The 27,377-nt window shown below is 41.8% G+C and overlaps 1 protein-coding gene across 1 annotated transcript in view; it reads right to left on the bottom strand.

The window, feature by feature from the left end:
- Positions 1 to 349: 349 nt before the first annotated feature.
- The window catches only part of nexmif (neurite extension and migration factor), a 325,589-nt gene continuing 298,561 nt past the window's right edge, over positions 350 to 27,377 (bottom strand). The window contains exons 3-5 of the mRNA XM_033030141.1: positions 26,867 to 27,012; positions 15,043 to 20,500; positions 350 to 2,439 (exon numbers count right to left, since the gene is read on the bottom strand). Of these exons, the coding sequence (XP_032886032.1) occupies positions 16,200 to 20,500; positions 26,867 to 26,900 (4,335 nt within the window). The 5' untranslated portion in view covers positions 26,901 to 27,012 and the 3' untranslated portion in view covers positions 350 to 2,439; positions 15,043 to 16,199. The remainder of the gene's footprint in view (positions 2,440 to 15,042; positions 20,501 to 26,866; positions 27,013 to 27,377) is intronic.

The following is a 27,377-nucleotide window of genomic DNA, read 5'->3' as shown; positions in this document are numbered from 1 at the left end:
GAAAAATTGTTGCCCACTTAATACCAGTTTTTCCATCTGATTAAAAGAGCAATCTCAGCATCACACACTGTGTATGCAACACTGATTAGCGGACAGGAAGAGGTCTCTGAACGTCTCAATACCTCAGGCATATATGCATGTCAGTTACGCTTTGCTTATACTTTTATTTAAAGGAACATGACATACTTCAGCACAATGATATGGATTTTCTGCATGAGTTTAAGGGGAAGAAACTGCCAATGCCGTTCAACATAAGAAATTATTCATATCATTTGCAGTCATTCCATCAAATTGTGATTGCAGGCAATAGGCTATGGCCCAGACAATAAAGAAAACACTGGTGAATGCAACCATTTCACAAACTTTATACAAAATAAATATTTAACAATACTTGCAGAAAACTGTTCCTTCAAACACACACTCAAACAACTACTGAAAATTGAGCCCCAATGGGTTCATTATAAGCTTACAGAGACAGTGCTATTTAGAGCATTTCCTGTATTCTTCTGAATTTCCCTTCAAATTAGATTTAAAACTGCAATACATTATATAATTAAAAATTATAATTACTTGATATGAATGCATTGATTTTTTAAAAAAGGCAGCAGAAAACAAATATCAAACGTTTCGTTCAGTTTTACATATTCCGCGTGTCACCTGAAGTATATAATCACATTTTCTTACAGCAGTTTTACAACAGATATATCCATATTTTACTATATATACTCAATGTAAAATATGGTCAAATATACAGATTTGGAACATATTACAAAGGTTGTACTACATATAACTGAATTTGCATCAAGTCCCACAAAAGCAAGTGTCAAGTACAGTTCTCTCCCAGTGCTGTGTGAATCTTCTGACTGCTACAATCTGCAACTCAATCCAGCACAATTGTTGGCTTACATAATATACAGCGTTTCTTTAAAATCAGGTGCTTAGGGATAGCAGCATGCGATAAAACATGGCACTTAATCTACTGGCCTCTCCACAACAGGAATTTTGTTTTTGTGTGTGTGTGGGGGGGAGGGGGGGGGGGGGGGGGGGGGGGGGGGGTGGGAGGAAGAAGTCATTTGGCACAAAGCAACAAATGTGATAAATGTCTGGGGGGTAAAATGCGAGAGAAAGAGCCAAATGAACCAGAAAAATAGGAACATGTTTACTATTGTAGAATTGCCAATACCATATATTATAGAAGCAGACCAACCTGTACTGGGTGAGTGACAAATTTGCAACACAGGCCACTTGCAAAATATATTTCTATGTATTTTATATTTTATATAACATACTGCAGCTTTGAATAATAATAAGATTAAAGCTGCCTTTTTGGGAATGGCATTCAGTAGCAAAAACAGGATTTAAAAATTAGAATTCTATCCGCATCAACACCATAAAAACAACGAAACATATTTTCCAAGTACCGTAAAAATGTAGTGTGTTTGACTTCGAACAACTTTTATTTAAAAAAGTAATTTACACCAAAAATGTCAATTAGCTAAATTTTTTGATGCAGATCTGGTTCTGAAGTATAGCTTATGCAGTCTTCATAGAGTCATTCTTTCAAAATGTTAATTTCTGTTTTACATTTATTCGATAAATGACAGTATTACAAAAACGCATCAAGTTAACAAGAATGACATTTACAGGTACCGTACAGCATTTGAAAGCACAAATATTTAAAACCTCTGCAACAATACAACAAAAACTGGTCAGAATAATTTACAAGAGAAAGGGTCTATAAAATAGCAAAGAGCCCACAAATTTTTTTTGCAAACATTTTTTGTGTTTTTTTTTCACTGTTTCACTACACTCTTTCACAACAGTATTCAGCTTATTACAAAACCTCCACAAAATGCTTGCCTTTTCTCTCTCTCTCGCTCTCTCTCTCTCTCTCTTCGGTATTTTGGTTTTCCAGAGCAGTTAATGTAACTCTACGTCCTTTTATTAACACCCTGAGGAATAAGAGGGTTACGCACACATCCAAACACATCACAGCACTTCTAAGAAAAATATACACTTACAAAATATATTACAAATTGGCACACTGAAAAATATACAAGAATTTATAGACGTCAAAGTTCATTTAGAATTCTCTTTTAACTCTACAGATCAATATTTATAAAGCTCATTCTAAAGAAAGGCAAACAATACTAAAATGTTTTAGCATTGTACTGTGATACATCTCAAAACATTTTATTTTTACATTCTGTGAGTTTTCACTTCTCCCTTTCATTTAGGAAATGCATTTATATTAGGGCCGTGAAACACGAGCAGCTCAGTGGTACCTCCGCTTCTCTCATAGGTTCTGTATGTATATTGTATATTCAAATCTCAGAAGGTAGAAGTTTGAAAGGCAATAAGCAGTTAATGGCCAGATCTGTAGGTAGATGTGTTCACTGTAGCAACCCAATGAGTTTCACCCTGGGTCCCGGCATTTGACTGAGGAGGCCAGAGAGAAGAGAAAAAAAACACATTAAAGCCAAAACTGGACAGCAAACATTGGTCCCAAAGTAGCAGCAAAACAGTCACTCCATAATACAGGGTACATTTTTGGGCAGAATGGGTTTAGTTCAGGGTATACAAGGCTAGTCCGACAGACTAGCCTTGCTCAGAGAAGTCAAAGAAGAAATGGCAAATGTAACCAAATATGGTAGTTTCCTTCGCTCCATAGATGCTGCTGCACCCGCTGAGTTTCCCCAGCAATTTTGTGTACCTATGGTAGTTTAATGGTTTGTATAATATTTTATATTGTAATATATTTTCTATATAATAGTTTACATTTGTGGTCTGATCGCTCTGCAGGTCTGTTGATAATCGGAGTACATTTCCCTTGCAGGATCCACATGCAAGCACAGGTGGCACTCCTGCTACCTGATGCTGAGGTCACCTCCATGTGTCTAGAATGCTACTCTTGGAAACTGGTCTAATGCTGTTTCAAGAGCTAAGAAGCAAGACACTTTGGATTATTTCCCAGCAAGACAGAGAGATCTGGTATGGGTGAATATTTGTTTGTAGGGCCTCAATGGCTGATTTTAGTTTAGTTTAGTTGACAGATACAGTGTGGAACCACCAACCAGCGATCCCCACACATTAACGTTATCCTATACACTAGGGACAATTAACTTTTATACCAAGCCAATTAACCTACAACCCTGTACGTCTTTGGAGTGTGGGAGGAAACCGAAGATCTCAGGGAAAACCCAAGCAGGCCAAGGGGAGAACGTACAAACCCGTCCAGATAAGCGCCCATAGTCAGGATCGAACCTGGGTCTCTGGCGCTGTAAGGCAGCAACTCTACCGCTGCGCCACCGTGCCGCCCCAATGATCAAGTAGCTATGGTTTTGGCAACATTTCTATTCTTGCCTCTATATGAAGAAGGGAAATTGTTGTGATGTTGACGCAGGACTGAGCTGATCAAAAACAAATCAGGAGGAACAAATATAAAGGGAAGCCACACATACTGATCTGACAACTTTCATCAGGTCTTCTGACAATTAAAAAAATTCTGCAGTTGAAAAATATTATACAGTAACCTTTCTGAAATCACATTTTCATCTCTTGTACCAATCATCTCTTCCTTATTCGGAATCATGGAAACATATGGAATATATATATAGAAGGCAGCCGTTCAGCCCAATGGTTCTGTGCTGGTTTTAATAGAACTCTCTATACTTCTTACTTTGGTCAGTGTCCATAGGAGGTCAGGGAGCTAGACTCTTCATATCTAACTTGCACCACAATTTCAGGCAAACAGCGTCAGATCCACCAGCCTCTGGGCAAAACATTCTCCTCAATTCCATAATCCTTCATATTCCTTCGATCTATGCTCTAATGGTAGGTCATTGTTTCACTCTCAACAGATACTGCCTGGCCTCCTAAGTGTTTCCTGCATTTGGTGATTTTATTTGATTTTATTTGAGATCTGCATTCTTTTATGACTTTAGGACTAGGCTCTTCCAAGTCACCACATTAATATCTCAGTTAACTTTCTCCCAAGCAAATAACTAATCCTTGGCGATCGCTTCGCCGAGCACCTCCGCTTGGTTCGCAATAACCAACATGATCTCCTGGTGGCTCAGCACTTCAATTCCGCCTCCCATTCCGAATCCGACCTTTCTGTCCTGGGCCTCCTCCATGGCCAAAGTGAGGACCACCATAAATTGGAGGAGCAGCACCTCATATTTTGCTTGGGTATTTTACACCCCAGCGGTATGAACATTGACTTCTCCAATTTCAAGTAGTCCCTGCTTTCTCCTCCACTTCCTAGCTCTCCCTCAGCCCACTGGCTCCTCCTCTTCCTTTCTTCTTCCCGCCCCCCCCCTCACATGTCTGAAGGGTTTCAACCCGAAACATTGCCTATTTCCTTTGCTCCATAGATGCTGCCTCACCCGCTGAGTTTCTCCAACATTTTTGTCTACCTTTGATTTTCCAGCATCTGCAGTTCCTTCTTAAACACTAATCCTCTCCAACCTTGTTTCACAGTATAAATCCTGCATCCTCATAAATCTCTTCCATATTCACTCATTGAATCCTCCCTATTCTTCCATTAAAAGTAAATTAGCCCAAGTGCCATCTTAACCATCTCATCCACAGGCCTGTGACCTTAATGGACCTGCTTTCATCGACAAAAGAGTCCTTTGTTCCATGGCAAGTCACATCTTTTTAATCAGACACCCCAAACATGGAAAAACATTCACTGAATCATGGAAGATAAAGACACAAAATGCTGGAGTAACTGCAATATTGGTGAATGGAAAGAAAAAAATATCAATTCTGTTTACTTAGCAGGTCAGGCAGTATCTGTGGAGAGAGAAAAAAATAATAATTCAGTCAATGACCCTTCATGAAAATCTGAAATGTTGATTTTCTTTCTCCACAGATGCCGTCTGACATGACGACAGTGTACAGCATTTTTGTTTGTGTTTGAGGCTGAATGGAGATTTAATCAAAGAATATAAAATTGCACTGGGTGAACTTGAAAGAGGGCCCCTGGATTTCAGACAAGTGTGAAGGATTAGAAGAGGTAATTTTATAATTTGAAGTATATTTAGCAGGAATATTTCCTGAAAATAGAGGCAGAAACTCTAATCATGTTTCAGAAGCAACTGGTGGAACATTTGAAGCAGCATAACGACAATGCCACAGAGTGAGAACTAGGAAGTGGGATTAGTCTAAAGAACCCTATTGACCATCACAGACACAATGGGTCAAATGGCCATCTTCTGTTCCTTTATTTCCTATGACTGATGTGCTTCCCAATATTTATCTCCCAACCAACATAAAGTAATGCACTGGTCGTATGAGTTGTTGCAGTTAGTGGGATATTGCTGTGCGATGTAGAAATTAGCTGTGATTGATTTTTCCTCGTTTACGAAAGAACACATATCAAAAGTGAATGTTCTACTCCTCATCAAACATGTGAGCATAACTATGACTGATTCTTTAATCCATGACATACTGGGGAAACAATTCATATATAGATGACTTCACTGTCACAGGAATGGCTTTGCATTATGTCGGTTGTAGAAATGAAAACTGGAATCAATTGAAAAAGGTAGAGAAAGCTATGTTCTCAGTAACCACGATCATTATTTCCTCCTCTTCCCAGTTTAGTATTAGCTAAAACATGCCTGCTATACAGATGAAGTAGTTCAATATGGAGCCAGGATTTAAGGTGCATGTTTCATTATTAAGATGCATCTCTGGAAAATGAGGTGATTTATTTTTGTGCATTATGACAAAAGTAATGATAAAAGTTATGACTACAAGATGCAGTAAAACATCTTAGCTTGGTGCTCGTTTACACGCTCATCTTTCTGAGCCATTCAAAAATGATGAGCTCATGAAGACATGCCTGCAAGTACTTTGTAGCAAGAGGCCCTGGAAAGTAGCACAAGCAAGGGTCTGGCATCCCACACATACTCCACAGGAGACGTGCGGGAGTCCTTTGAAAAAACAGCCATAATCAGCTGACTCAGGCAATCCGACTTGGGGCCTCTGCTTTGCCTGAGCACAACAAATGAGCCATTAGAGGAAGCCTACTTTTAAAATATTTAAATATTTTTTAAATTGCTGAGAAAATGCCGATTATTATTCAATCTCTTTAGTTACCTGATTTGACATTGTTAGCACACACTGTTGTAGGATCACCCTCTTGCCTCATTGCGAATTCAGCTGGACATATCTAGCTACGCTTCCAACCCCATAAGGCTCTAGCTAGGGTTAAAGATAATCCTCCCCCTTACAGAGATATATTCTTTTATTAAACAAAATCTACACTGTTTTGTTTCACTTCCTCCTCCGAAAAGCTATTGAACTATCATCGATGGTCTACAAAGCATGATCTAAGTTTCTTGTTTCCTGGTGCCAGGCTTAACTTCAAATTTTGCCACCTCAATCTTTAATTTTAGACTCAAGCAGCACAGAACCAGGCCCTTTGGCCCAAATATGGATCCATTGACGCTCGTGCCATTTGCCTGCATTTGACCTTCATTCTACATTGTTTCTTTCCTATCCACGTACCTGTCCAAATGTATTTTAAATATTGTTTCAACCACTTTGTCTGGCAGCTTGTTCCATACACCCACCATCCTCTGTGAAACCTTTGACCATCAGGTTCTTATTACACTTTCCCCTCTCACCTTAATCTATGTCATTTAAATCCAGCTCTTGATTCCCCAACAAAGGTTGTGTGCATGCACCCTCTCTACGGCCATCGTGGTTTTTTACACCTCCATAAGATCACCCCTCCGCCACCTGAACGCCAAAGAATAAAGTCCCAGCGTGCTCAATCTGTAACTGTCCTTGAGCCCTGACAATTCTCCATAAACCTTTCCTGCATTCGTTCCAGATTAGGCATATTTTCTATACCAGGGTGACAAAAACGTGAAAGAAGTTTCTTGTGTCCAAATTTAGTGACTTAGTCCATCTTTCAGGAAACAGAAATGTAACTCTCCATTAAAACGCCTGCACCTCCAGACTCAGGAACAGCTTCATCCCCAGATCTATCGCTGCTCTGAACCGGCCCTGCTGATTGCCCCCCCCCCCCCTCCCACCCCCATGAACTGTATTCATGCACATCGACCCGGCACAAACATATTTGCACTTTAGACTGTTTTACTGTTCTCTTTTTTAAATTTTTTAAATATTTTTTATAAATCATGTTTCAGTATCTAAATTTTATTAGTTATTTAAGTTACGGAAGATGGAAGCTGCATACCAAATCTCGTTGCACCCATGTGCAATGACAATAAAATATATTATTATTATTATTAATTCATCACAACTGATCCTCAGTAAATACCAGGCAGGCAGTGCATGGAAAATTCTGCAATGTCTGCTCACTGGATTTGCATAACACTAATAGTTGTTTTTTTGTATGTGTACATTTGTTTGTGTGGGTGTGTGAGTACATGTGAATATGTATATTTACACATACACTGAAGAAGGGTCTCAACCTGAAACATCACCCATTCCTTCTCTCCAGAGACGCTGCCTGACCGGCTGAGTTACTCCGGCATTTTGTGTCTACCTTCGATTTAAACCAGCATCTGCAGGTTTTTTCCCACACAAACTTTTTTTGCTTGTTTATCATATTGTTTACAGTGTACTATGTTTATATATTCTGTTGTGCTGCTGCAAGTAAGAATGTCATTGTTCTATTTGGGACAAATGGCAATAAAACACTCTTGACTCTTTTTTTCCAGATTGGTTCTCATGACAGTTTCACCTCTCTCAATTAAACTGCCCAGGCTTGAATCACTTGAGAATAACTAGCTACCTGTTGGGTATGTTGCCTGTCCCGCTGGGTTACTCTAGCTTGTTGTGTCTATTTCGGTGTAACCACCATCTGCAGTTCCTTCCAACACATAGCCAATGGGTAAAACAGTGTTCTGCTGGTCAGTTAATGATAAGATTAAAAATATGATTATGCTGCTCTGTATTTTTTCATTTTAAACTTCAGTGTTAATGACAACTTTCAAAAACTGGTACATTGTAAAACCAATTTACATTAAAATTCAACCATGAAGTATTTGTCTAATGCAACAGAGACAATATTCCGTGGTGAATAATCAATTTGGATGCTTGGTTTGTGATGAACTTTAAAACATTTTCTTGCCCATCCTCAGGATATAATACTCAGCGATGCATATAGGAGTATCATTCCAATTTTCTAACCTGGACTTGAAACAAGATAACCTAGAATTTGAAACTGTATAACTGGACAACGTTTAATGTGCCGACCTTCTTTGCTACAGTAGCACTAGAATAGCAAGGTTGGAATGGGTAGTGAATCTCAAACTGCTTGAGTGCTTGCCGGTTTACAATGGGCACAATCAATCTATCAGGTTTTCATGATTCAATCATCAGTTTTGCTTTAATGCAAATATCGTTCTTAGCGATGATTTAAATTTACAAATGCCAGGAATAACCTCGGAATTATTTGCCAACTCTGAAAATTGGATCTTGAATTGAGTCTGCGGAGATTCCTTCATTCAATTAACTTATAAATTCCCTACAATAATCGATCTACAGGTAGAGTTCCATCTCTTTATCTTTTCTCCCAGGAACCAGATGAAACAGCGGTCTCCAAAGATGAAATGTAATGAATCAGATTGGTGATTAATTAACACCTCACCTCTCTCATATATATCCCCCTGACTTGAATCTCCTGAGATGTGTAAATCATAATTAGCAAACCACAATCCAGCACCCTGGGCATTGTGTAACACAGTGTTGTAGACAATGAACACAGTTAATGATAACGGCCAGAAGATATTTATAATTGTCTTATGTTGAATTTTAAACTTTAGAAGATCATATTTTCTTAAAATTTCAAAGCATCGTCTATCAATTGGAACTAATATCCTTTGCCAGAAAGTTAATTAAAAACATTGAGAGATTTGCATTAGGAATCTTGTAATTTCAAGTTTATTAGATTTCTTCACTGATGTAATATACTCAGATGTGTGTTTCAGTCTTGCAAATATCTTGCTTATAGCAACATTTATTTTTGACTTACTCTCTGTAACTACTCTCTGGAACGTTACATACACATGCACTAAAAGCCCTTAATGGGGCATACAGAGATGGTGGCACGGTGGTGCAGCGGTAGAGTTGCTGCCTTACAGTACCAGAGGCCCGAGTTCGATCTTGACTACGGGTACTGTCTGTCTGGAGTTTGCATGTATTCCCCATGACCACGTGGGCTTTCCCCAGGTGCTCCAGTTTCCTCCCACACTTCCTAGGTTAATTTCACTTCAGTAAAAAAAAATTGTAAATTGTTCCCAGTGTGTAGGATAGTGCTAGTGTACGGGGATTGCTGGTCAGCACGGACTCGGTAGGTGGAAGGGCCTGTTTCCACGCTGTATCTCTGAACTGAAAAGGTGACAACTCAATTTGCCACTCCATAACCAGGAGTGTTGTTTTCGTCCAGTTGAAAGACGCAGCATGGAAACAAGCCTTTTGGTCCACCAAGACCAAGCCCACCATCGATCACCTGTTCACACTAGTTCTATGTTATCCCACTTTCTCATCCACTCTCTGCACATTGGGGGAACTTTTTTTTCGAACACAGTCTGTGACTGGCCAAGCAATGTGCTTCAGATATGATAGAGAGGGGGGTAGGAGAGGTGGAAGAGCAGATCGAAGAGCAGATTGTGTGCAGTTTTGAACCCCTCATTTGAGGAAGGACATTATTGATATTGAGGGAGTGCAGCATAGGTTTACAAGGTTAATTCCCAGGATGGCGGGACTGTTATAGGCTCAGAGAATGGAGCGGCTGGGCTTGTATACTCTGGAGTTTAGAAGGATGAGAGGGCATCTTATTGAAGCATACAAGATTATTAAGGGTTTGGACACGCTAGAGGCAGGAAACATGTTCCTGATGTTGGGGAAGTCCAGAACCAGGGGCCACAGTTTAAGAATAAGGGGTAAGCCATTTAGAACAGAGACGAGGAAATACATTTTCTCACAGAGAGTGGTGAGTCTGTGGAGGCTGGTTCTCGGGATACTTTCAAGAGAGAGCTAGATAGGGCTCTTAAAGATAGTGGAATCAGGGGATATGGGGCGAAGGCAGGAACGGGGTACTAATTGGGGATGATCAGCCATGATCACAATGTATGGTGGTGCTGGCTCGAAGGGCTGAATGGCCTACTCCTGCACCTATTATCTATTGTCTAAAATGTCACAATGCCACTCAGAGGACAGACTGAAGTGTTCGCCACTGAGGCAACATGGGTAAGAAAGGTGCAATCACTTTAATGTGAGAATACTACTGACCTCCCAACAGCGAGCAAAGGCAGTGGAATAGATCAAGGGATGATGCCTAAAGCAACAGTTAAGGTCATAAGGGAATAGGAGTAGAATTAGGCCATTCGGTTCATCAAGTCTACTCCGCCATTCAATCATGGCCGATCTATCTCTCCCTCCTAACCACATTCTCCTGCCTTCTCCCTATAACCTCTGACACCTGTCACAGTGGCTGACTTTATCTTCCCCAATATCGGCTGGGACTTACTTAGTTCATAAAGCTGAGACGGGGAGAATTTGTGAGGTGCATCCATGAGGGTCTCCTTAAACAGTATGGCCAGGTGACCAGTATTTCAGAGGAAGAGTATGTTGGGAACAGTGTAGGAAGGAATTACGGATGCTGTTTTACACCAAAGATAGACACAAAATGCTGGAGTAGGCAAAACGCTGGAGCATTTGTGGCAGCATCTGTGGATAGAAGGAATGGGTGATGTTTTGGGTCGAACCCTTCTTCAGACTGAGAGTCAGGGGAGAGGGAGAAACAGAGATAAGGAAGGGTAAGGTGTGAAAATGAGACATCGAGACAAAAGTTAGCTAGGATTAGGTGATAACAAAGCAAATAGATTGAAAATGTAATCAGATGGACAGTCAGACTGATCAGAGAACTGATAAGGGGGAAGGGATGGATAGAGAGGGAAAGCAAGGGTTACTTGAAGTTAGAGAAGTCCATATTCATGTAGCAGGGGTGTAAGTTGCCCAAGCAAAATATGAGGTGCTGTTCTTCAGATTTGCGCTGGGCCTCACTCTGACAATGGAGGAGGCCCAGGACACAAAGGTCAGTGTGGGAATGTGAGGTGGATTTAAAGTGTTGAGCAACTGTGTGATCAGGTAAGTTTAGGCAGACTTAGCGAAGGTGTGCAGCGAAACGATCGCCAAGCCTGCGCTTGGTCTCGCCGATATACAGGAGTCCACAATTGGACCAGCAGATACAGTAGATGAGGTTGGAGGAGGTACAGGTGAACCTCTGCCTCATTGTAGGTGAGGCATTTCATTTTGTGCCTCATTTCTACTCTGTGCTCTCTCTCCCGACTCTCAGTCTGGAGGGGTCTTGACCCGAAACGTCACCATTCCTTCTCTCCAGTGATGCTGCCTGTCCCGCTGAGTTACTCCAGCATTTTGTGTCTACCTTTCATAGGTTGGAGTTGGCATAAAGCATCATTGAATTGCTTTCTAGGTTCAGAGTAAGATGTGGCCAGTTAAGGAGATGATGTTGAAGGTATTCTCACTCGCCAGAAGAGTAGGTGGAAATAGGGTCAGGGCTTGAGGTTCCCGAGATACATCCACGAGCTGATAGACATGAAGCCAGCCTGCAGCAGAAGTTGCGAAATATTATAAACATGTCACCTCTCTGAGCAGCTATGGCAGAAGAGCAGTACCTATTAGGTACTTTAAAGTTGAAATGAGTGAGTGGGCAGTTGAGCAGACAAAAGGCAGCTAAGGTTTGTCAGTAGGTCCAGTGTAGAAGGGTGATGCTGTTGTCCACAGAGTCCAAGGAATCTGGTTCTTAAATCTGAGGGAAGATCCAGAGCTCATTAAGGAACTGATAACTATGGGCGAAAAATAGACGGTTTAAATTTATTAAAATCAGTGCAATAAGGATCTGGAAGATTCTACAAGGGGGCAGATGATTATTGCGCCACAGCAAAGGAAGAAATTATTCTCAGTGTTTTTTGTTGTCAAAGGTCAACGACATGAAATGTTTTGGTCTGTGCAAGTTCGTTCATTTCTTCTTTTTTTTTATTTGTCTTTTTTTTTAATTAAAAAAAAAATTCCTAATTTCATTTCTTCATTGAGAGCAGATCCTCTGGTGCATTCTCTACACCCCCTCCCCTCTCTCTTGTCTTGCCGCTATATTAAAGATAAGAAATTGTAATGCTGGATTCCTGCACGAGACATTAACCCAGGACACTTACTTGAAAGTGTGTAGACATGTCAAAGGCATAATCAAGCTCATGGTGGCACGGTGGCGCAGCGGTAGAGTTGCTGCCTTTCAGCGCCAGAGACCCGGGTTCAATCCCGACAACGGGTGCTGTCTCAAAGGAGTTTCTATGTTCCCCCCGTGACCACGTGGGTTTTTCTCCGAGATCTTCGGTGTCCTCCCACACTCCAAAGATGTACAGGTTTGTAGGTTAATTAAAGGTACACAAAAAAGCTGGAGAAACTCAGCGGGTGCAGCAGCATCAATGGAGCGAAGGAAATAGGCAACGTTTCGGCCCAAAACCCTTCTTCAGACTGAGTTTAGTACAAATGTAAATTGTCCCTCGTGTGTGTGTGGAATAGTGTTGGTGTATGGCGATTGCTTGTTGGTGCGGACTCAGTGGACCGAAGGGCCTGTTTCCGCGCTGTATCTCTAAACTAAACTCATCGTTGATGGTCCCCTTGGTTAAAGACACTCAATGGTCAGGGTCCGGTGAGTGCAGCCTAGGGATGTCCCAGCCATTTCCACCGGCAGAAGGATTTAAAATCAGACAAGGATTGAAGACCAGGTGAATAAAAATCAGACAATATCCAAGGAAAAACATATCCAATCATGATCTGGAATTCAGTGTGTGGAAACAGAAATGGGGGGAACATTTTAGGAAAGTGCTTGGGGATTATCCCACTAGATGGTTATTGCAGAGAGCAAGAATGGACTTGAATGTCCAAATGGCTACCTCTATGCTCTCACAATTCTAAAATGTATTATAGTTATCTTTGCTGCCTTGTGATTATTTATTACAAAGTACATTCGCTGTACATTCATATCACTGCACTTTATGTGGAAGTGACGAATAAAACTTGGCTTGACTTGACATAGCGTAATGTTCTTCAGTGGGTACATTGCAGTACGACCGAGGGTGCAGCAAATAAGTCAGACATTGAGTTACAATGGCAACTGCACAAGGACACAGTGATGAGATGGAAGAGGGCAATTGGTTCATGGAGCTGCTCACCTCCAGCTCAAAAGCACTTAATCCCGATCAAACATTTTACTCCAACTCATTTCCCCAACTTTCTTCTGCCGGGGAAGATAAAGCAAGGAAAGAGATCAACAAAGTACCCTTAATACAGAATTATGTAAACCAATTTGAAAAGAATAATAAATGATAGGGCAGGGAAAATATTGGGATAATGTTCCTCAATTAAAATGCTGCTTAAGCAAATGTAAATTTGAAGAAGGTTTCAAAGGAAGGCAAGAAAAACGGGGGATGGGGGAGAGAACTCCAAAACAAGTGGCCAAGATCGTAGGGTTGGTTTGTTGGAATAAATTTGCCCAAGGCCACACTGAGTATGAAGAGACTTTTGAAGATGCTCTGGAAGGGCGGGGGAAAGATTACCGAGACAATGACGGTGGGCCCCACTAAGGATGAAATATCTTTCACTTAGTTTAGTCTAGTTTAGAGTTACAGCATGGAAACAGGCTATTCAGCCCATTGGGTTCACACTGATCAATGACAGCATTTTATGTTATTTTCTCATCCACTCCTTAAACACTGGGGTAAATTTGCAGAAGTTAATTCATCTGCAAACTTGCACGTCTTTGAGATGTGGGAGGAAATCAGAGCACCCAGTGGAAACTCATGGGGTCAGGGGGAGAAGGTGAAGCTCCATGCACACAGCACCTGAGGTCAGGATCAGACCCAGATCTCTGGTGCTGAGGCAGCAACTCTACCAGTTGTACTGTTGGGCTACCCTAAACATGCTTCACAATGACTAGCATTTCACATGTTTAAAGACAGATATGTGGCCATCCAACCTTTGTCTGGCGTAATTGTATTTTCTGTTCTTCTCACCATTCAACATAAACAGGCAATTTACTAATAACTATGACCAGTCTTTTCTCTGTTGTTTATCTCCTTTATCATTGTATTCCTCTAAAGCGCAAAATCACCTCATCTTTATATCAGTGGCCTGGATATACACGACTTGAGGGATGAAGGCCAGTGTATTCCAAGTTTATTTAGATTAGTAGTAAATACAAGCGTAGCACAACCTGATTTGATTCGCAATACAATACATTCAAAATATTTTCAGATTAGTGCATTCTCTGAATGACTGAGCTCTTTGAGAACAATGAATCACACCCAGCAAATTCACCAACTCCAAACCGCGTCTCAACATCCTAACTTAGGATAAACACAAAAAACTGGTGTAACTCAGCGGGTGAGACAGTACCTCTGGAGAAAAGGAATAGGTGATGTTTCGGGTCGGGACCATTCTTCCCTGTCCTTTGAGTTTGTAAAACTAATTAGGCTTATACTCACTGGAGTTTTGAAGGATGAGGGGGATTTTTTTGAAACATATAAAATCATAAAAGGACTGGACAAGTTAGATGCAGGAAAAATGTTCCCAATGTTGGGCGAGTCCAGAACCAGGGACCACAGTCTTAGAATAAAGGGGAGGCCATTTAAGACTGAGGTGAGAAAAAATGGCTTCACCCAGAGAGTTGTGAATTTGTGGAATTCGCTGCCACAGAGGGCAGTGGAGGCCAAGTCACTGGATGGATTTAAGAAAGAGTTAAATAGAGCTCTAGGGACTAGTGGAATCAAGGGATATGGGGAGAAGGCAGGCACAGGTTATTGATTGGAGACGATCAGCCATGATCACAATGAATGGTGGTACTGGCTCGAAGGGCCGAATGGCCTCCTCCTGCACCTATTTTCTATGTTTCAATGTAATTACCATCAGAATAATTAAGTGAAGTTTTTCTTTAAAAATAAACATCACAACTTTATTGAAATGTACACTTACCTCAGTGAACTGCAATTGTCCATCGTGACATCATCATACGGTAGGAATATGTCCTTTCAGTACATAGACGGCACTTGCCGCTTCTCCCAGACTTGGTCCAAACATCGGAAATACCCCTTGGTCGAACTTTCGATAAAGCTCAGATTGAACACAAACCAGTTAATTCCATCTAAACTCCCCAGAGTGAGTCAGCGCGTTGCCAAGCAGATGAGGTAAGCATATTTGGCAAAGTGGAACCACTGCTGAACTTGTTAGCCGTCAGTGTTTTGGTAACCATTGAGATGCCATAATCCACAGGGAGCTGCAGGTGCTTCAAGGGACTTGCCATAATATTACTGGAATAATAAGTTCAATTCATCTTTTATTCCCCTCTCTTTTTTAAAAACATATATAAAGAAAAAAAACTAAGATCTAAGTTGTCATGTTCCTACTGTCATAAAATTATCTTTACACTTGTTCATGGTTTGGCACAGATTTTTGCAAGTAGTGCATGTGTTATGGTACATCACTGGTGAAGCATAGTTCTACCACTCTTTAGAGCGCAGAACCTTGAATCTTACTAAAGATACTGAATTCTGCAAGATGCCCAATGATTACATCTCTTGTAATTCCAGCACTTCCATTTTTGTTTGATCACTGACAAGGCCTCTGAGCAATTCTTCTCGTGTGAAACATTATCCTGAAGAACACTAAACTGTTTTTGCCGGAAACAAAAATCTTCTTCAAACATTGGTAAACTCAAAAGGCTCCCTTTTCACTGAGAGCAAACGGCAGCCATTTTTGCTGCAGGAAAACCAAATAATTTATTCCATGGTTCAAAGGGTTTCTTTTTTTTTTTTTGCAGCAGCTGTAGAAAATGTAGTCTACTAAAATGTTGCTAAGGATTATGAAAAAAAACTTGAAGTGAAATAACAGTGTTAGTAGCAACTGTGTTAATTGTACCACAGCCAAGTCAGAACAAAAGTCATTTCATAATTAAGTTTGCCATTCTAGGAGTTCTCATGCAAATCATTCCTTTTGAGAAAGGGGGCAGGGGGTGGGGAAAAACTGCCTCTTGCATGCAATTCGTGCTTAAAACGGGATAAAATAAGAGACAGTGCCTGGGCTTAGAAGGTGCTGGGGTAGTAAAGGGTGCAACACAGCCACTGTACTGGGTATTACCTCAGTTTTTCAAGAGAGGCTGCCACAAATGGGTCCTTGTGCTGCTGTTCTCGCTCTGCTCTCTTTACCTTAATCTTTTCGTCTCCTGACAACTTTAACGTTGCTTTGTGACGGTACATTTTTTTGTGTATGGGGCCATTGCTGGCAGGAATACTTGAGGTGTCAGAGCTTCGTTCAAAACTGCTACTTCTCACGCCAGAGCTGAAATTCAATTCATTGTTAGGACCAGTTGTGGCAGTAGTATGAGGAACTGTGCTCTTTGCAGGGTTTTTATTACTTAAGGCCTTGGCTGTTGCTCTCCGGTTTTTAGCTGGCGAAGAACTACTTGACTTCTTTTTCGTTTCTGATGTGGTTCCACCCAAAATATTCAATGTTTTCCACTTCAGGCTATTTGCCTCAACTGACTGGCAGGTAGCTGAGACAATGTTATGGCTTCCAGGGCTCCATATTGGCTCAATGGAAGCCATCATAAAACGCTGGACTTCAGCCATTCCAGAAGCAATATTGGAAAGTATGTTACTTGGTTCTTCAAATTCCCTCTGATCATCAACCAGCAGGTTATTGCTGTTGCTGGCATTGTGTCCAGTCCAACCTGCACTTGTCTTTTTACTCAGAGGCCAGGTGGAGTTACCCCCTGCTTGTCTTTTACCCCGTACAGCACCAGGTCCACGATGTGGAAAGGACTCATTGAGTAACTGAACACAAGGTGATATGTTGTTTTTACCAACAAGACCATCCAATAACTTGTGGTTGGCAGTAGGCAGCTGCACTTCATCGCTCCTTTTAGAGTTTGCGGCACCAGCTGATTTTTTGGGTGCTTTGCAAGTCCCGGGGTTCTGACGGGAATTATTTCTGTTTTGAGTTTTTTCTGTAGCCTTCGTAGATTTTGCCTTCCTTGGTTTCTTTGTACCTTTTGGAGCTGAGCTTTGGTTTGGACTCGCATGTCTATTGGAGACACTTTTCCTTTTAGCTTTTTGTCCTCTGTTATTATTTAATTTCACTGCTCCTGCTTGCTTTTCAAATGGGTCCTTTTGCGTCAACTCGTTGGTATCTTCATTGTTAAAGGAATGAAACTGAAATTGATGATTATTCAAAATAAATGTCTCAGTAGCCTGATCATGTGGTTGGGGAACTGCACCCCATTCCATTTCAGTTGGCTCTCCAAGCATAGCTTGAGCTTGCTCCTGAAAGTCTTTGGCTTTGCCTAATAGCTTGACCTCTGGCCCCACTATTCCAGGTGAAAGATCAGGTGTAATTGGGGGAGAAATGTCAGACAGTGTCACCTGCCTGAATCGATCTGGAGTGAAGTTGGAGATGTCAAGGAGGTCAGCAGATTCTTTCAGAGGTGCAACTTCATCAATGCTTTGCTGAATTACTAGCTTGGGGCTGCAATGGGCCAGAAAGTCTTCACTCATGTCATCCTCGCCATCATTTTCGCATGACTTCAAACTTAAAGAGCCAAAATTATTGGAGCTTGCTGACAAAGAACCCACTGAATCAAAACTGATGAGCCGAGAGTCGTCTGGAGCTACTGAATCTTGATGGAGCTGAAAATTGCCGTCACCGTCTTCTATTATGCATGATTGATAGCTGGTATTTGACGGCAGTGGCTGGGTGTGGGAATAATGTTTGCTAAGCACAAGCCCATCACTGTGCATATCTATTTGCTGATAAGTATCGGTAATGGTTCCTGACAGGCTAGCAGCGTCTGCTGGCAGTGACACTGCACCATCCAGACTCATCGGCAGAATGGCAGGCGTTCTGAGAGCTGAATACTCTTGCTTTGCATGCCACATCTTCTCAAAGCATGGCGTCCCCTCCTGGTAAAGTGGGGACTGCTGCTGCTCAGATTCAGAGGGAGGGGACATCACGCAGCTGTGCGTCATGTTTGAGGGGTTAAAACGGTCCTGTGGCTTGGAAGCAACCACGGAATGATTGGGGAAGTACGAGAGGCCGTTGTGGCCGATGGAGTCAGATGCCTCCAGCAGCGTCTGCAAATACCCCCCTGGAATCACTTGCATCGTGGCTGGAGCATTGGCAGATGGCAGAGGCTTGTCAGCCGAGCAAGTGGCCGATGAGAAAGAAGAATTCTTAGCAGCAGCCTTTGCATGGCACAACTTCGATGAACGGGTGTTGTCAGGAGCACAATGAATAGCATCAGTCAGAAGACTACTTGAACCATTCTGCCTCCTTACAGCCGAAACCAACTCGCTGCCGTTTGTCATTGCCTCAATGCCATCACTCACTGCCACCCTGTGCTTTTTGCTGGAGCTTCTCAGTTTGGCTTCTGCCTTTAACTTTAGTCTCTTTAGCCGTCCCTTCTCCTTCACTCTATTTTCAAACTTTCCTTGTGGTTTGCCTCGCACCGAAGCAGTCCCTGATGTAACGTTGGTGGAACACAGCCCATTTGCGCAGCTCGGGATTTCAATCGCAAACGTCTGAGAGTCGACAAATGCCATCTCTTCCCTTTCAGCGTGAGTCAACAGCTGAGTTTCAACTGGGTCAAAAGAGCATGCAATCTGCTTGTTGGGGCCCAGCTCGAGCCGGACCCTACGAGCCCTGTGTCTGTTTGCAAATGGTTTACCTTTCCTCTTGGCAGGGTGAGCGAGAAACACATCAGAGACTGAGCTGTTCAAATGCAGCCTCTTCCTCCTTTCAGTACGCACTGCCAACACTCGCTTTGGTTGTCTTTGGAGCCAAAATTCCTTTAAGGGGGCAAGCTTCTTGTATTTACCCAATGCTTCTTCTGTTAGACAAACACTCGTCTCGGTGGCATCAATTTTACTTACTTTCACCCGCATATTCTTTTGCCCTTTGAACCTATTAATGATGATATATTTAATAATGACTGGCGGACCCCTCCGAGCCGATTTCCGACGCTTTCGCGGACACCATTCATCATCGTCTTCTTTCTTAGGACCATCCGCCACCCGTTCCTTCTTCCCCGAAACCTTTTCGTTTTCTATGGAATCCACATCGTATAGGTAGTCATCGCTGTATCGCACTTTCCTCTTGGCACGCAATGCATAGTTTAGTTGACCAGAGCAGTTGCCGTTTTGCCTCGTCAGATACCCAGTGCTGTCCATGCTGCCCTTAAGGGTGTCATAGGAGGAATCTGTCCCAAAGCTGTCATCGCTGTACTCTCCCGAGTCTTCCACTGAATTATTTGTTTCAAAGAAGTGATTTCTCTTCGAAGTTGCATAGAGCTTCACGTCCACAGTGCCGCTGTACTTCTGCAGTCCCACTCTCTCGTCTGCCTGGTCCTCGTCATCCCAAATAGCAATCTCATCCGATTTCATTTGTGATGCATCTAGGTTCATTTTTACCGAGGCTTTGCCTTCCTTTTTTGTGCAGTTTGAAACGACGTTAGGGAAAAAGCTTAGCTGTGCTTCTTCCTGAAGTGCATTTGTCTTTTCTCTGACATTGTCTTGAAAAGATTCGTACCGAATCTTTAGAGAGCAGACGTCACTGCTAAGAGTCGATTCATCATCAAACATGTAATTGTCCACTTCTTCCTCTGCAAAGAGATTGACTGAGAGCTCGTTTTTGGAGCACAGGTCAAGTAGCTCGATTTTGCTTTCACTAATAAAAGACTCAAAATAAGCCCAATCCTGACCGGGATTTGATAGTAAAGCTTCCTCTCCGTTGCATTTGTCCAGCAGTAATCCTTCGTAGTAATGTTTTTGAGTAATATCTTCTGACTCACTGTCAGATTTCTCCACATCTCTTTTGTCTGTAGTCCTAGACTTGTGCACTGTAAAGCTTAGCAGTTGGTCGGAAAGGAGCTGATCACCGTATTTTGCATTTTCTCCTGTACTCATGCACTGAATCCCTATATCGGAGACTGAACAGGTGTCACAGTCCCTGTTCATGTCACCTATCTTCGTGCTTATTCCAGGCTCCGCATCGATGCTTTCTTTCGATTCAATGAAGCAGCCCAGACAGGTTCTGCTCTGTTGCATCAAGCAATCGGCCGACAGCAGCGAAATGCCTTTAGGCTCCGTGTACCTAAATGGAGCTTTGTCAGAATCCTCTGGTACAGACAAATAACCCACACCCTTTGTAACACAAGATGTAAGGGAAATGGCATGTGTGGAGGAATCACTTGAAATATGCTCAGGTACATCAGCGAGTCTCAGAGGAGAGGGTGGGTCCAATGTGATGCCCTCTTTTGAAGTGGGTAACGATAACGCCCTGTGGCCAAGTTCATTTTCTTTTGGTGAAGTGAAAGATGATAAGGTAACGGCAGCATCTGCCGCGCTGTAAGACTTCATGATTTTCCCTGCTCCACATGTTTCTAGATGGGAAGAGAAAAAGCTAAACAGTGTTAACTTGCAACACTGCAGTTCCCTTTTAAGGTTATGCAGCTGAACAATTTAAAAGCATCACTAAGGAGAGATAATAAAAATTACACACAAATGTTTTCAATTTCAGTCAAGAGGAATCATTTTGCCATAAGGGAACTGAGGTAGGCGCCATATGGAATGTATTAATGCTATCAAATTACAATTATCTCAATGGAAACTGAAAGGATATGGCAGAACTTGTTAAAATCTCATTACGATTACAGTTACAGCTTAGCTTTCATCTTGGCTCCAATTCAGCATTATTCCAAAAATTATTCATTCATTTAATTTGTTAATTAATCTTTCATTAAAATCTGACATTGTGGCAAGAACGAAAATGATCAGAGTTTTGAAAGAGTAAAACCTAAGTAACTATGAATGTAAACCGGAAATTTCAACAGGTTACAATCAGCTTGACAATCGCAACGAGGAACTGAAGGTTTGATTGGAATATTAATTTGGGTGACCTTTATCGGTTGACAATTTTTATCCATATGCATTACTGGTTCTAAACGCCAGCTGGACAATCAAAGGCGCAGTCTTCGGAAGAAGCAAGGTTACAGGAGAATAGAAAATCACAGGATAAGCAGGCACTTTGTAGATGTACGCCTTACCCGTAAGTGTTATGATTCCCACTATAAATTGTCCTGCTCAAATCTAGAAAGGAAGCTGAATAAGTGAGCTGGTCACTTACATTGTAAACATCCTGACTGTAATGTTGCTGGTGTCAGGGTGCAGATTAATTATATAAATAACAAATACATAAAAGCATCTTCCAGTGAATTGTGGCCCTAGTCACTCAGTAGACATATGTAAATGGAAAACTTAAGGGGTTGGACAGGTTAGATGCAAGAAGATTGTTCCCGATGTTGGGGAAGTCCAGAACAAGGGGTCACAGTTTAAGGATAAGGGAGAAGTCTTTTAGGACCGAGATGAGAAAATCTCACACAGAGAGTGGTGAATCTGTGGAATTCTCTGCCACAGAAAGTAGTTGAGGCCAGTTCATTGGCTATATTTAAGAGGGAGTTAGACGTGGCCCTTGTGGCTAAAGGGATCAGGGGGTATGAAGAGAAGGCAGGTACAGGATACTGAGTTGGATGATCAGCCATGATCATATTGAATGGCGGTGCAGGCTCGAAGGGCCGAATGGCCTACTCCTGCACCTATTTTCTATGTTTCTATGAATATATTACTGGTGGATATCGCCAAAGCAAAATCTGGTGAATCCAGGCTTAGTCTACGCCTGGTGTCGTCAATGTAATGAAGGCCACATTGGGAGCATAGATAAGTAGATGAGGTTAGAGGGGGTGCATGTGAACCTCAGTCCCACCTGGAAGGGCTGTTGAGGTCCCTGGGTGGATATGAAGGTTGAGGTTCAGGCACAGGTGTTACATTTTCTATGGTTTCAGGGGAAAGTACCTGGGGTGATGGTGGGTAGACACAATGTGCTGGAGTAACTCAACGGATCATCATGGCCTCACCCTCAAAAAATCTATTTGACTTCTCCCAATAAATGTTTCTAAATTTGGGGAGGGGGTGGTTCGGGTGGGAAGGGATGAGTGTTCGAATGAGTTGAGGAAGGAGAGGCATCTAGAGAAAGCAGAAAGGGGTTAGAAAGATGTGAGTGGTGGTGATCACATTGTAGGTGGCAGAAATGGTGGAATTGGCATTCTGAACGCGGAGGTGAAAGGACGGAGAACGTGGGGTGAAAGGCAAGGACCAGGGGAGATCTATGTCTGGGGGCGGAGGAGCGAGAGGACAGAGAAAGTGCTGGAGTAACTCAGTAACTGGAGCATCTTCAGCATGGATCGGTGATGTTTAGAATAAGTCACTTCTTCAGTGACTGTAGTAGGGGTGAGAAAGCTGGAAGAGAGGAGGGGGGAGGGAAGCAAAGCCTGGGGAGTGATAGGTGGATACAGGCGAGGGGGGTTTGATTGGCAGACAAAAAGCTAGAGATGGGAAGACAACAAAAAGCTATGAGATACAGAGAGAGATGGAAATGTGAAGCCATGAGATACAGGTGGAAGGGGAAGGGGGAAGCAGAAATATTTGTTGTGGGTTTCTGAAGAAGGATCACAACCCAAAACGTGGCCTATCCATGTTTTCTAGAGATGCCGCCTGACCCGCTGAGTCATTCCAGCACTTTGTCGTTTTTTTTTATAAACTAGGATCTGCAGTTCCACGCGTACCTGCTTTCAACCATAGTTTTAAACATTGACACTTTTTTTTTTAATATTGAAGTTCACAAAGATTCAAACGTTATTTGGTATCTGAGCTGTGTTACGCTCCAATCCCATTGCCAAGGATACCTTCATTTCGGAATTAAATTAAAGCAGAAAAATGAAAAAGATAAGTCTGTAATCTCGTTGACCTTTCCCATTGCACAAAGCAATGGAAAAGTAAAATAAAATTGGCTTACAATTATTAAATTTATTTTTAATGGCGGTTTTCTTTCCCTTTTTGTCTAAAAGAGAGATACAAGTGTTGTAGTGAGCACATTTTTTTGGAATCAAGTTTCTAAAACATTCTCAAAATAAGTTGCAGTATGGAATTTCTAGATTGTTTCTTTCTTCCGCATTCTATTTTAATGACCAAATCAAATAAGCACTCTTGGGCGCACTATACAGTGTGACATTTTCATTTCCCATAACAGTCTCATTACAGCTCCAAATGAAAGTCAATGCAGTGCCAATTAATGTGAAATAATTCTAAAGATACATGGTGTACCATTCTGACTCATTCCATTCCAAGCTTTATTCTACCGTCCTGGCATTTCACCGATCGTTTCCCCCAAATAAAACTACTATTCAACTAGCAAGATTTGTTCAATTCTTTCCTCCCAGCCTCCCCACATCTTTCATTTCAATACTCTCTGTCAAGAGTGAACAGGGTCTCAAAAAGCTTCATAAGTTTATGTAATAGGAGCAGAATTAGGCCATTCAGCCCATCAAATCTACTCCACCATTCAATCATGGCTGGTCAGGGGTGGAAGATAGCAACCTTCACGTGGTCCGCCCTGTTTCGACGAATGCAATCAACCCAGTGTGCACAATCAAATAAGATCAAATAGAACAAGTTGTCCTACAACTTTAGGCTGTGCACGCCATACGCAAGAAGAAGAAGAAGATGGCTGATCTATCTTTCCCTCCTAATCCCATACTCCTGACTTCTCCCCATAACCCCTGACACTCGTACTAATCAAGAATTTATCTATTTCTGCCTTGAAAATGTTAATTGACGGCCTCCACAGCCTTCTGTGACAATGAAGTTCACAGATTCACCACCCTCTGACTAAAGAAATTCCTCCTCATCTCCTTCCTAAAGGAACGTTATTTAATTTTGAGGCTCTAACCTCCGGTCCTAGACTCCCACAAGTGGAAACATCCTCTCCACATCCACCCTATCCAGGCCTTTCACTATTTTTAGTGAATTTTAATGAGGTCTAAACTCCAGCGAGTAAGGGTTCAGTGCCATCAAACGCTCATCATATGTTAACCCTGGGATAATTCTTGTAAACCTCCTCTGGGCTCTCTCCAGAGCCAGCACATCCATTCTCAGATATAGGACTTAAAACTTTATGAAGCTTGGGAGCATTTCTTTGATACAATCTTCTCCTTAGAAAATCCAGCCAACCAGGCTATCAAAACATTCTGGACACTAGTTGCAAGATACTTTTCATTGTAAACATCAGGAAACCTACAAACAAGTCACGTTATGATTTGTTATCCTGGTGGATTATTATCCTGGTAGGCTCAGCTTTGTAATAGGAGGCAAGAGACACTGTGGGTTAAAATGTGGGGTTCTGGTCTTTCCTGTACGGATAAAATTTAGTTTTACGTTGAATTTTGTTTCTGAATTGAATTCTATAGAAGTCAAGCATGAATTACAACCAATAAGGGATATATACTGAGATCAAATCATACAACAGATAAGTTTCCCGTAACTTAAACAAAGTTGGCTATATAAGGTGATGGGAATCATAGATGGCTTTATTTTAATGCAATTTTTTCACAAGAAATTTGCAAAAGTCCATCACAACAGTAAATGGAAGAGACTTATGTTGAGCGTGTGCAAGGATTTCACTACTTAGACTGTACATCCCACTGCATTCGTCATGGTATTCTAGATGAGAAGAGTATTGGGAATCCAGGTACTTTTCTAATCATTGGACCCTGTAGACAATGTTGTCTATGCCTACAGACTTGACTTATCACATTTTTGCAGCCAGATATCTGCTGCCTAGTCCTCCTTTCCCCAAGCCAAGTTTGGGAGCTCATCGGCTATTGGTCCACTTGGCTCCTGACTGTGCTCGAAGGTGGGAGTTTTGTCGAGTTTGGGGTTGGGGGAGGGGTTGAAGATAGTTGGGTTTTGCATGAAAAGAATCATCAGTTGACATCATTGGGAGGAGGAAAGGGTGTTTGAAACCGTGACGGACTAACATTGAATGTTTTGTGTGGTGGAGTGACATGTCATACTTGGCGTACTGCACATGTTGTTCCATTGTTTAAAAAGGGTTCTAAGAGTAAACCTAGCAATTATAGACCTGTTAGTTTGACTTCAGTGGTGGGTAAATTAATGGAAAAGATACTTAGAGATAATATATATAAGCATCTGGATAAACAGGGTCTGATTAGGAACAGTCAACATGGATTTGTGCCTGGAAGGTCATGTTTGACTAATCTTCTTGAATTTTTTGAAGAGGTTACTAGGGAAATTGACGAGGGTAAAGCAGTGGATGTTGTCTATATGGACTTTAGTAAGGCCTTTGACAAGGTTCCTCATGGAAGGTTGGTTAAGAAGGTTCAGCTGTTGGGTATAAATGCAGGAGTAGCAAGATGGATTCAACAGTGGCTGAATGGGAGAAGCCAGAGGGTAATGGTGGATGGTTGTTTGTCGGGGTGGAGGCAGGTGACTAGTGGGGTGCCTCAGGGATCTGTGTTGGGTCCTTTGTTGTTTGTCATGTACATCAATGATCTGGATGAAGGTGTGGTAAATTGGATTAGTAAGTATGCAGATGATACCAAGATAGGGGGTGTTGTGGATAATGAAGAGGATTTCCAAAGTCTACAGAGTGATTTAGGCCATTTGGAAGAATGGGCTGAAAGATGGCAGATGGAGTTTAATGCTGATAAATGTGAGGTGCTACACCTTGGCAGGACAAATCAAAATAGGACGTACATGGTAAATGGTAGGGAATTGAAGAATACAGTTGAACAGAGGGATCTGGGAATAACCGTGCATAGTTCCTTGAAGGTGGAATCTCATATAGATAGGGTGGTAAAGAAAGCTTTTGGTATGCTAGCCTTTATAAATCAGAGCATTGAGTATAGAAGCTGGGATGTAATGTTAAAATTGTACAAGGCATTGGTGAGACCAAACCTGGAATATGGTGTACAATTTTGGTCGCCCAATTATAGGAAGGATGTCAACAAAATAGAGAGAGTACAGAGGAGATTTACTAGAATGTTGCCTGGGTTTCAACAACTAAGTTACAGAGAAAGGTTGAATAAGTTAGGTCTTTATTCTCTGGAGCGCAGAAGGTTAAGGGGGGACTTGATAGAGGTCTTTAAAATGATGAGAGGGATAGACAGAGTTGATGTGGACAAGCTTTTCCCTTTGAGAATAGGGAAGATTCAAACAAGAGGACATGACTTCAGAATTAAGGGACAGAAGTTTAGGGGTAACATGAGGGGGAACTTCTTTACTCAGAGAGTGGTAGCGGTGTGGAATGAGCTTCCAGTGGAAGTGGTGGAGGCAGGTTCGTTGGTATCATTTAAAAATAAATTGGATAGGCATATGGATGAGAAGGGAATGGAGGGTTATGGTATGAGTGCAGGCAGGTGGGACTAAGGGAAAAAAGTTGTTCGGCACGGACTTGTAGGGCCGAGATGGCCTGTTTCCGTGCTGTAATTGTTATATGGTTATATGGTCATAAGGGTTTGCCCCGCGGAGTAGTCTTCCAGGAGGAGGTAAGTTGTGCCAGGAGACAACCTGGAGATGGTTACCCAACTTTGACCTAATTTGGATAAAAGTGATATTCTGTCAAACATGCCAGAGCTATTCAATCCAATGTCAATGTGCTTCAATCTAGCTGTGAGCACCTCTTGTCTTTCATCAATGGCAAGTGACAAAAGTAGTTGACAAAATTATGCAGAACTCTTCAAGGCCTTTTGATGTATTGATCATTCCCTACTCTTGAGTGGGTTCATTTATAATGTGGTTTTGTTGAAAATAGCAACAGATGTCAACGTTTTGGCACTTCCTTTTTTTTCAAATATGCAACATGAATTGAATACTTGGTGAATTCATTGCCATACCTGCTGTTTCCATGTTCTGTGCTTCGACAAACATGAAATATTGGCTGGGTTTAAATTCTCCCTGTAAAGTTAGCCAATGGATTGAGAGTCCGCATGGTGCACTGTTGTTTTAACCACCCTCACCAACAGTTTTCACAAAGATCCTCCTGAAAGATAAGATGAAAACGCTGTTTGACCAAAGAAAAAGTGAAAAAGAATTACCCATGAACAATCCGGCCTTTTCTCTTTTTCTACTTTCTAGATGTACTCACAAGCAAGACATTGCTGAAAGCAATAAAAGCAAGAAAGGGCTGGAGATATTCTAGAGCAAACAGAGAGGGTTAAACATAGAAACATAGAGAATAGGTGCAGGAGTAGGCCATTTGGCCCTTAGAGCCAGCACCGCCATTCAATATGATCATGGCTGATCATCCAAAATCCGTTCCTGCTTTCTCCCCATATCCCTTGACTTCATTAGCCCTAAGAGCTATATCTAACTCTCTCTTGAATACATCTTAACATTTTAGGTTGA

The sequence above is a fragment of the Amblyraja radiata genome, chromosome 12 (genome assembly GCF_010909765.2).
Source record: "Amblyraja radiata isolate CabotCenter1 chromosome 12, sAmbRad1.1.pri, whole genome shotgun sequence".
NCBI classification, from domain to species: domain Eukaryota; kingdom Metazoa; phylum Chordata; class Chondrichthyes; order Rajiformes; family Rajidae; genus Amblyraja; species Amblyraja radiata.
This window is presented reverse-complemented; position numbering and strand designations above follow the sequence as displayed.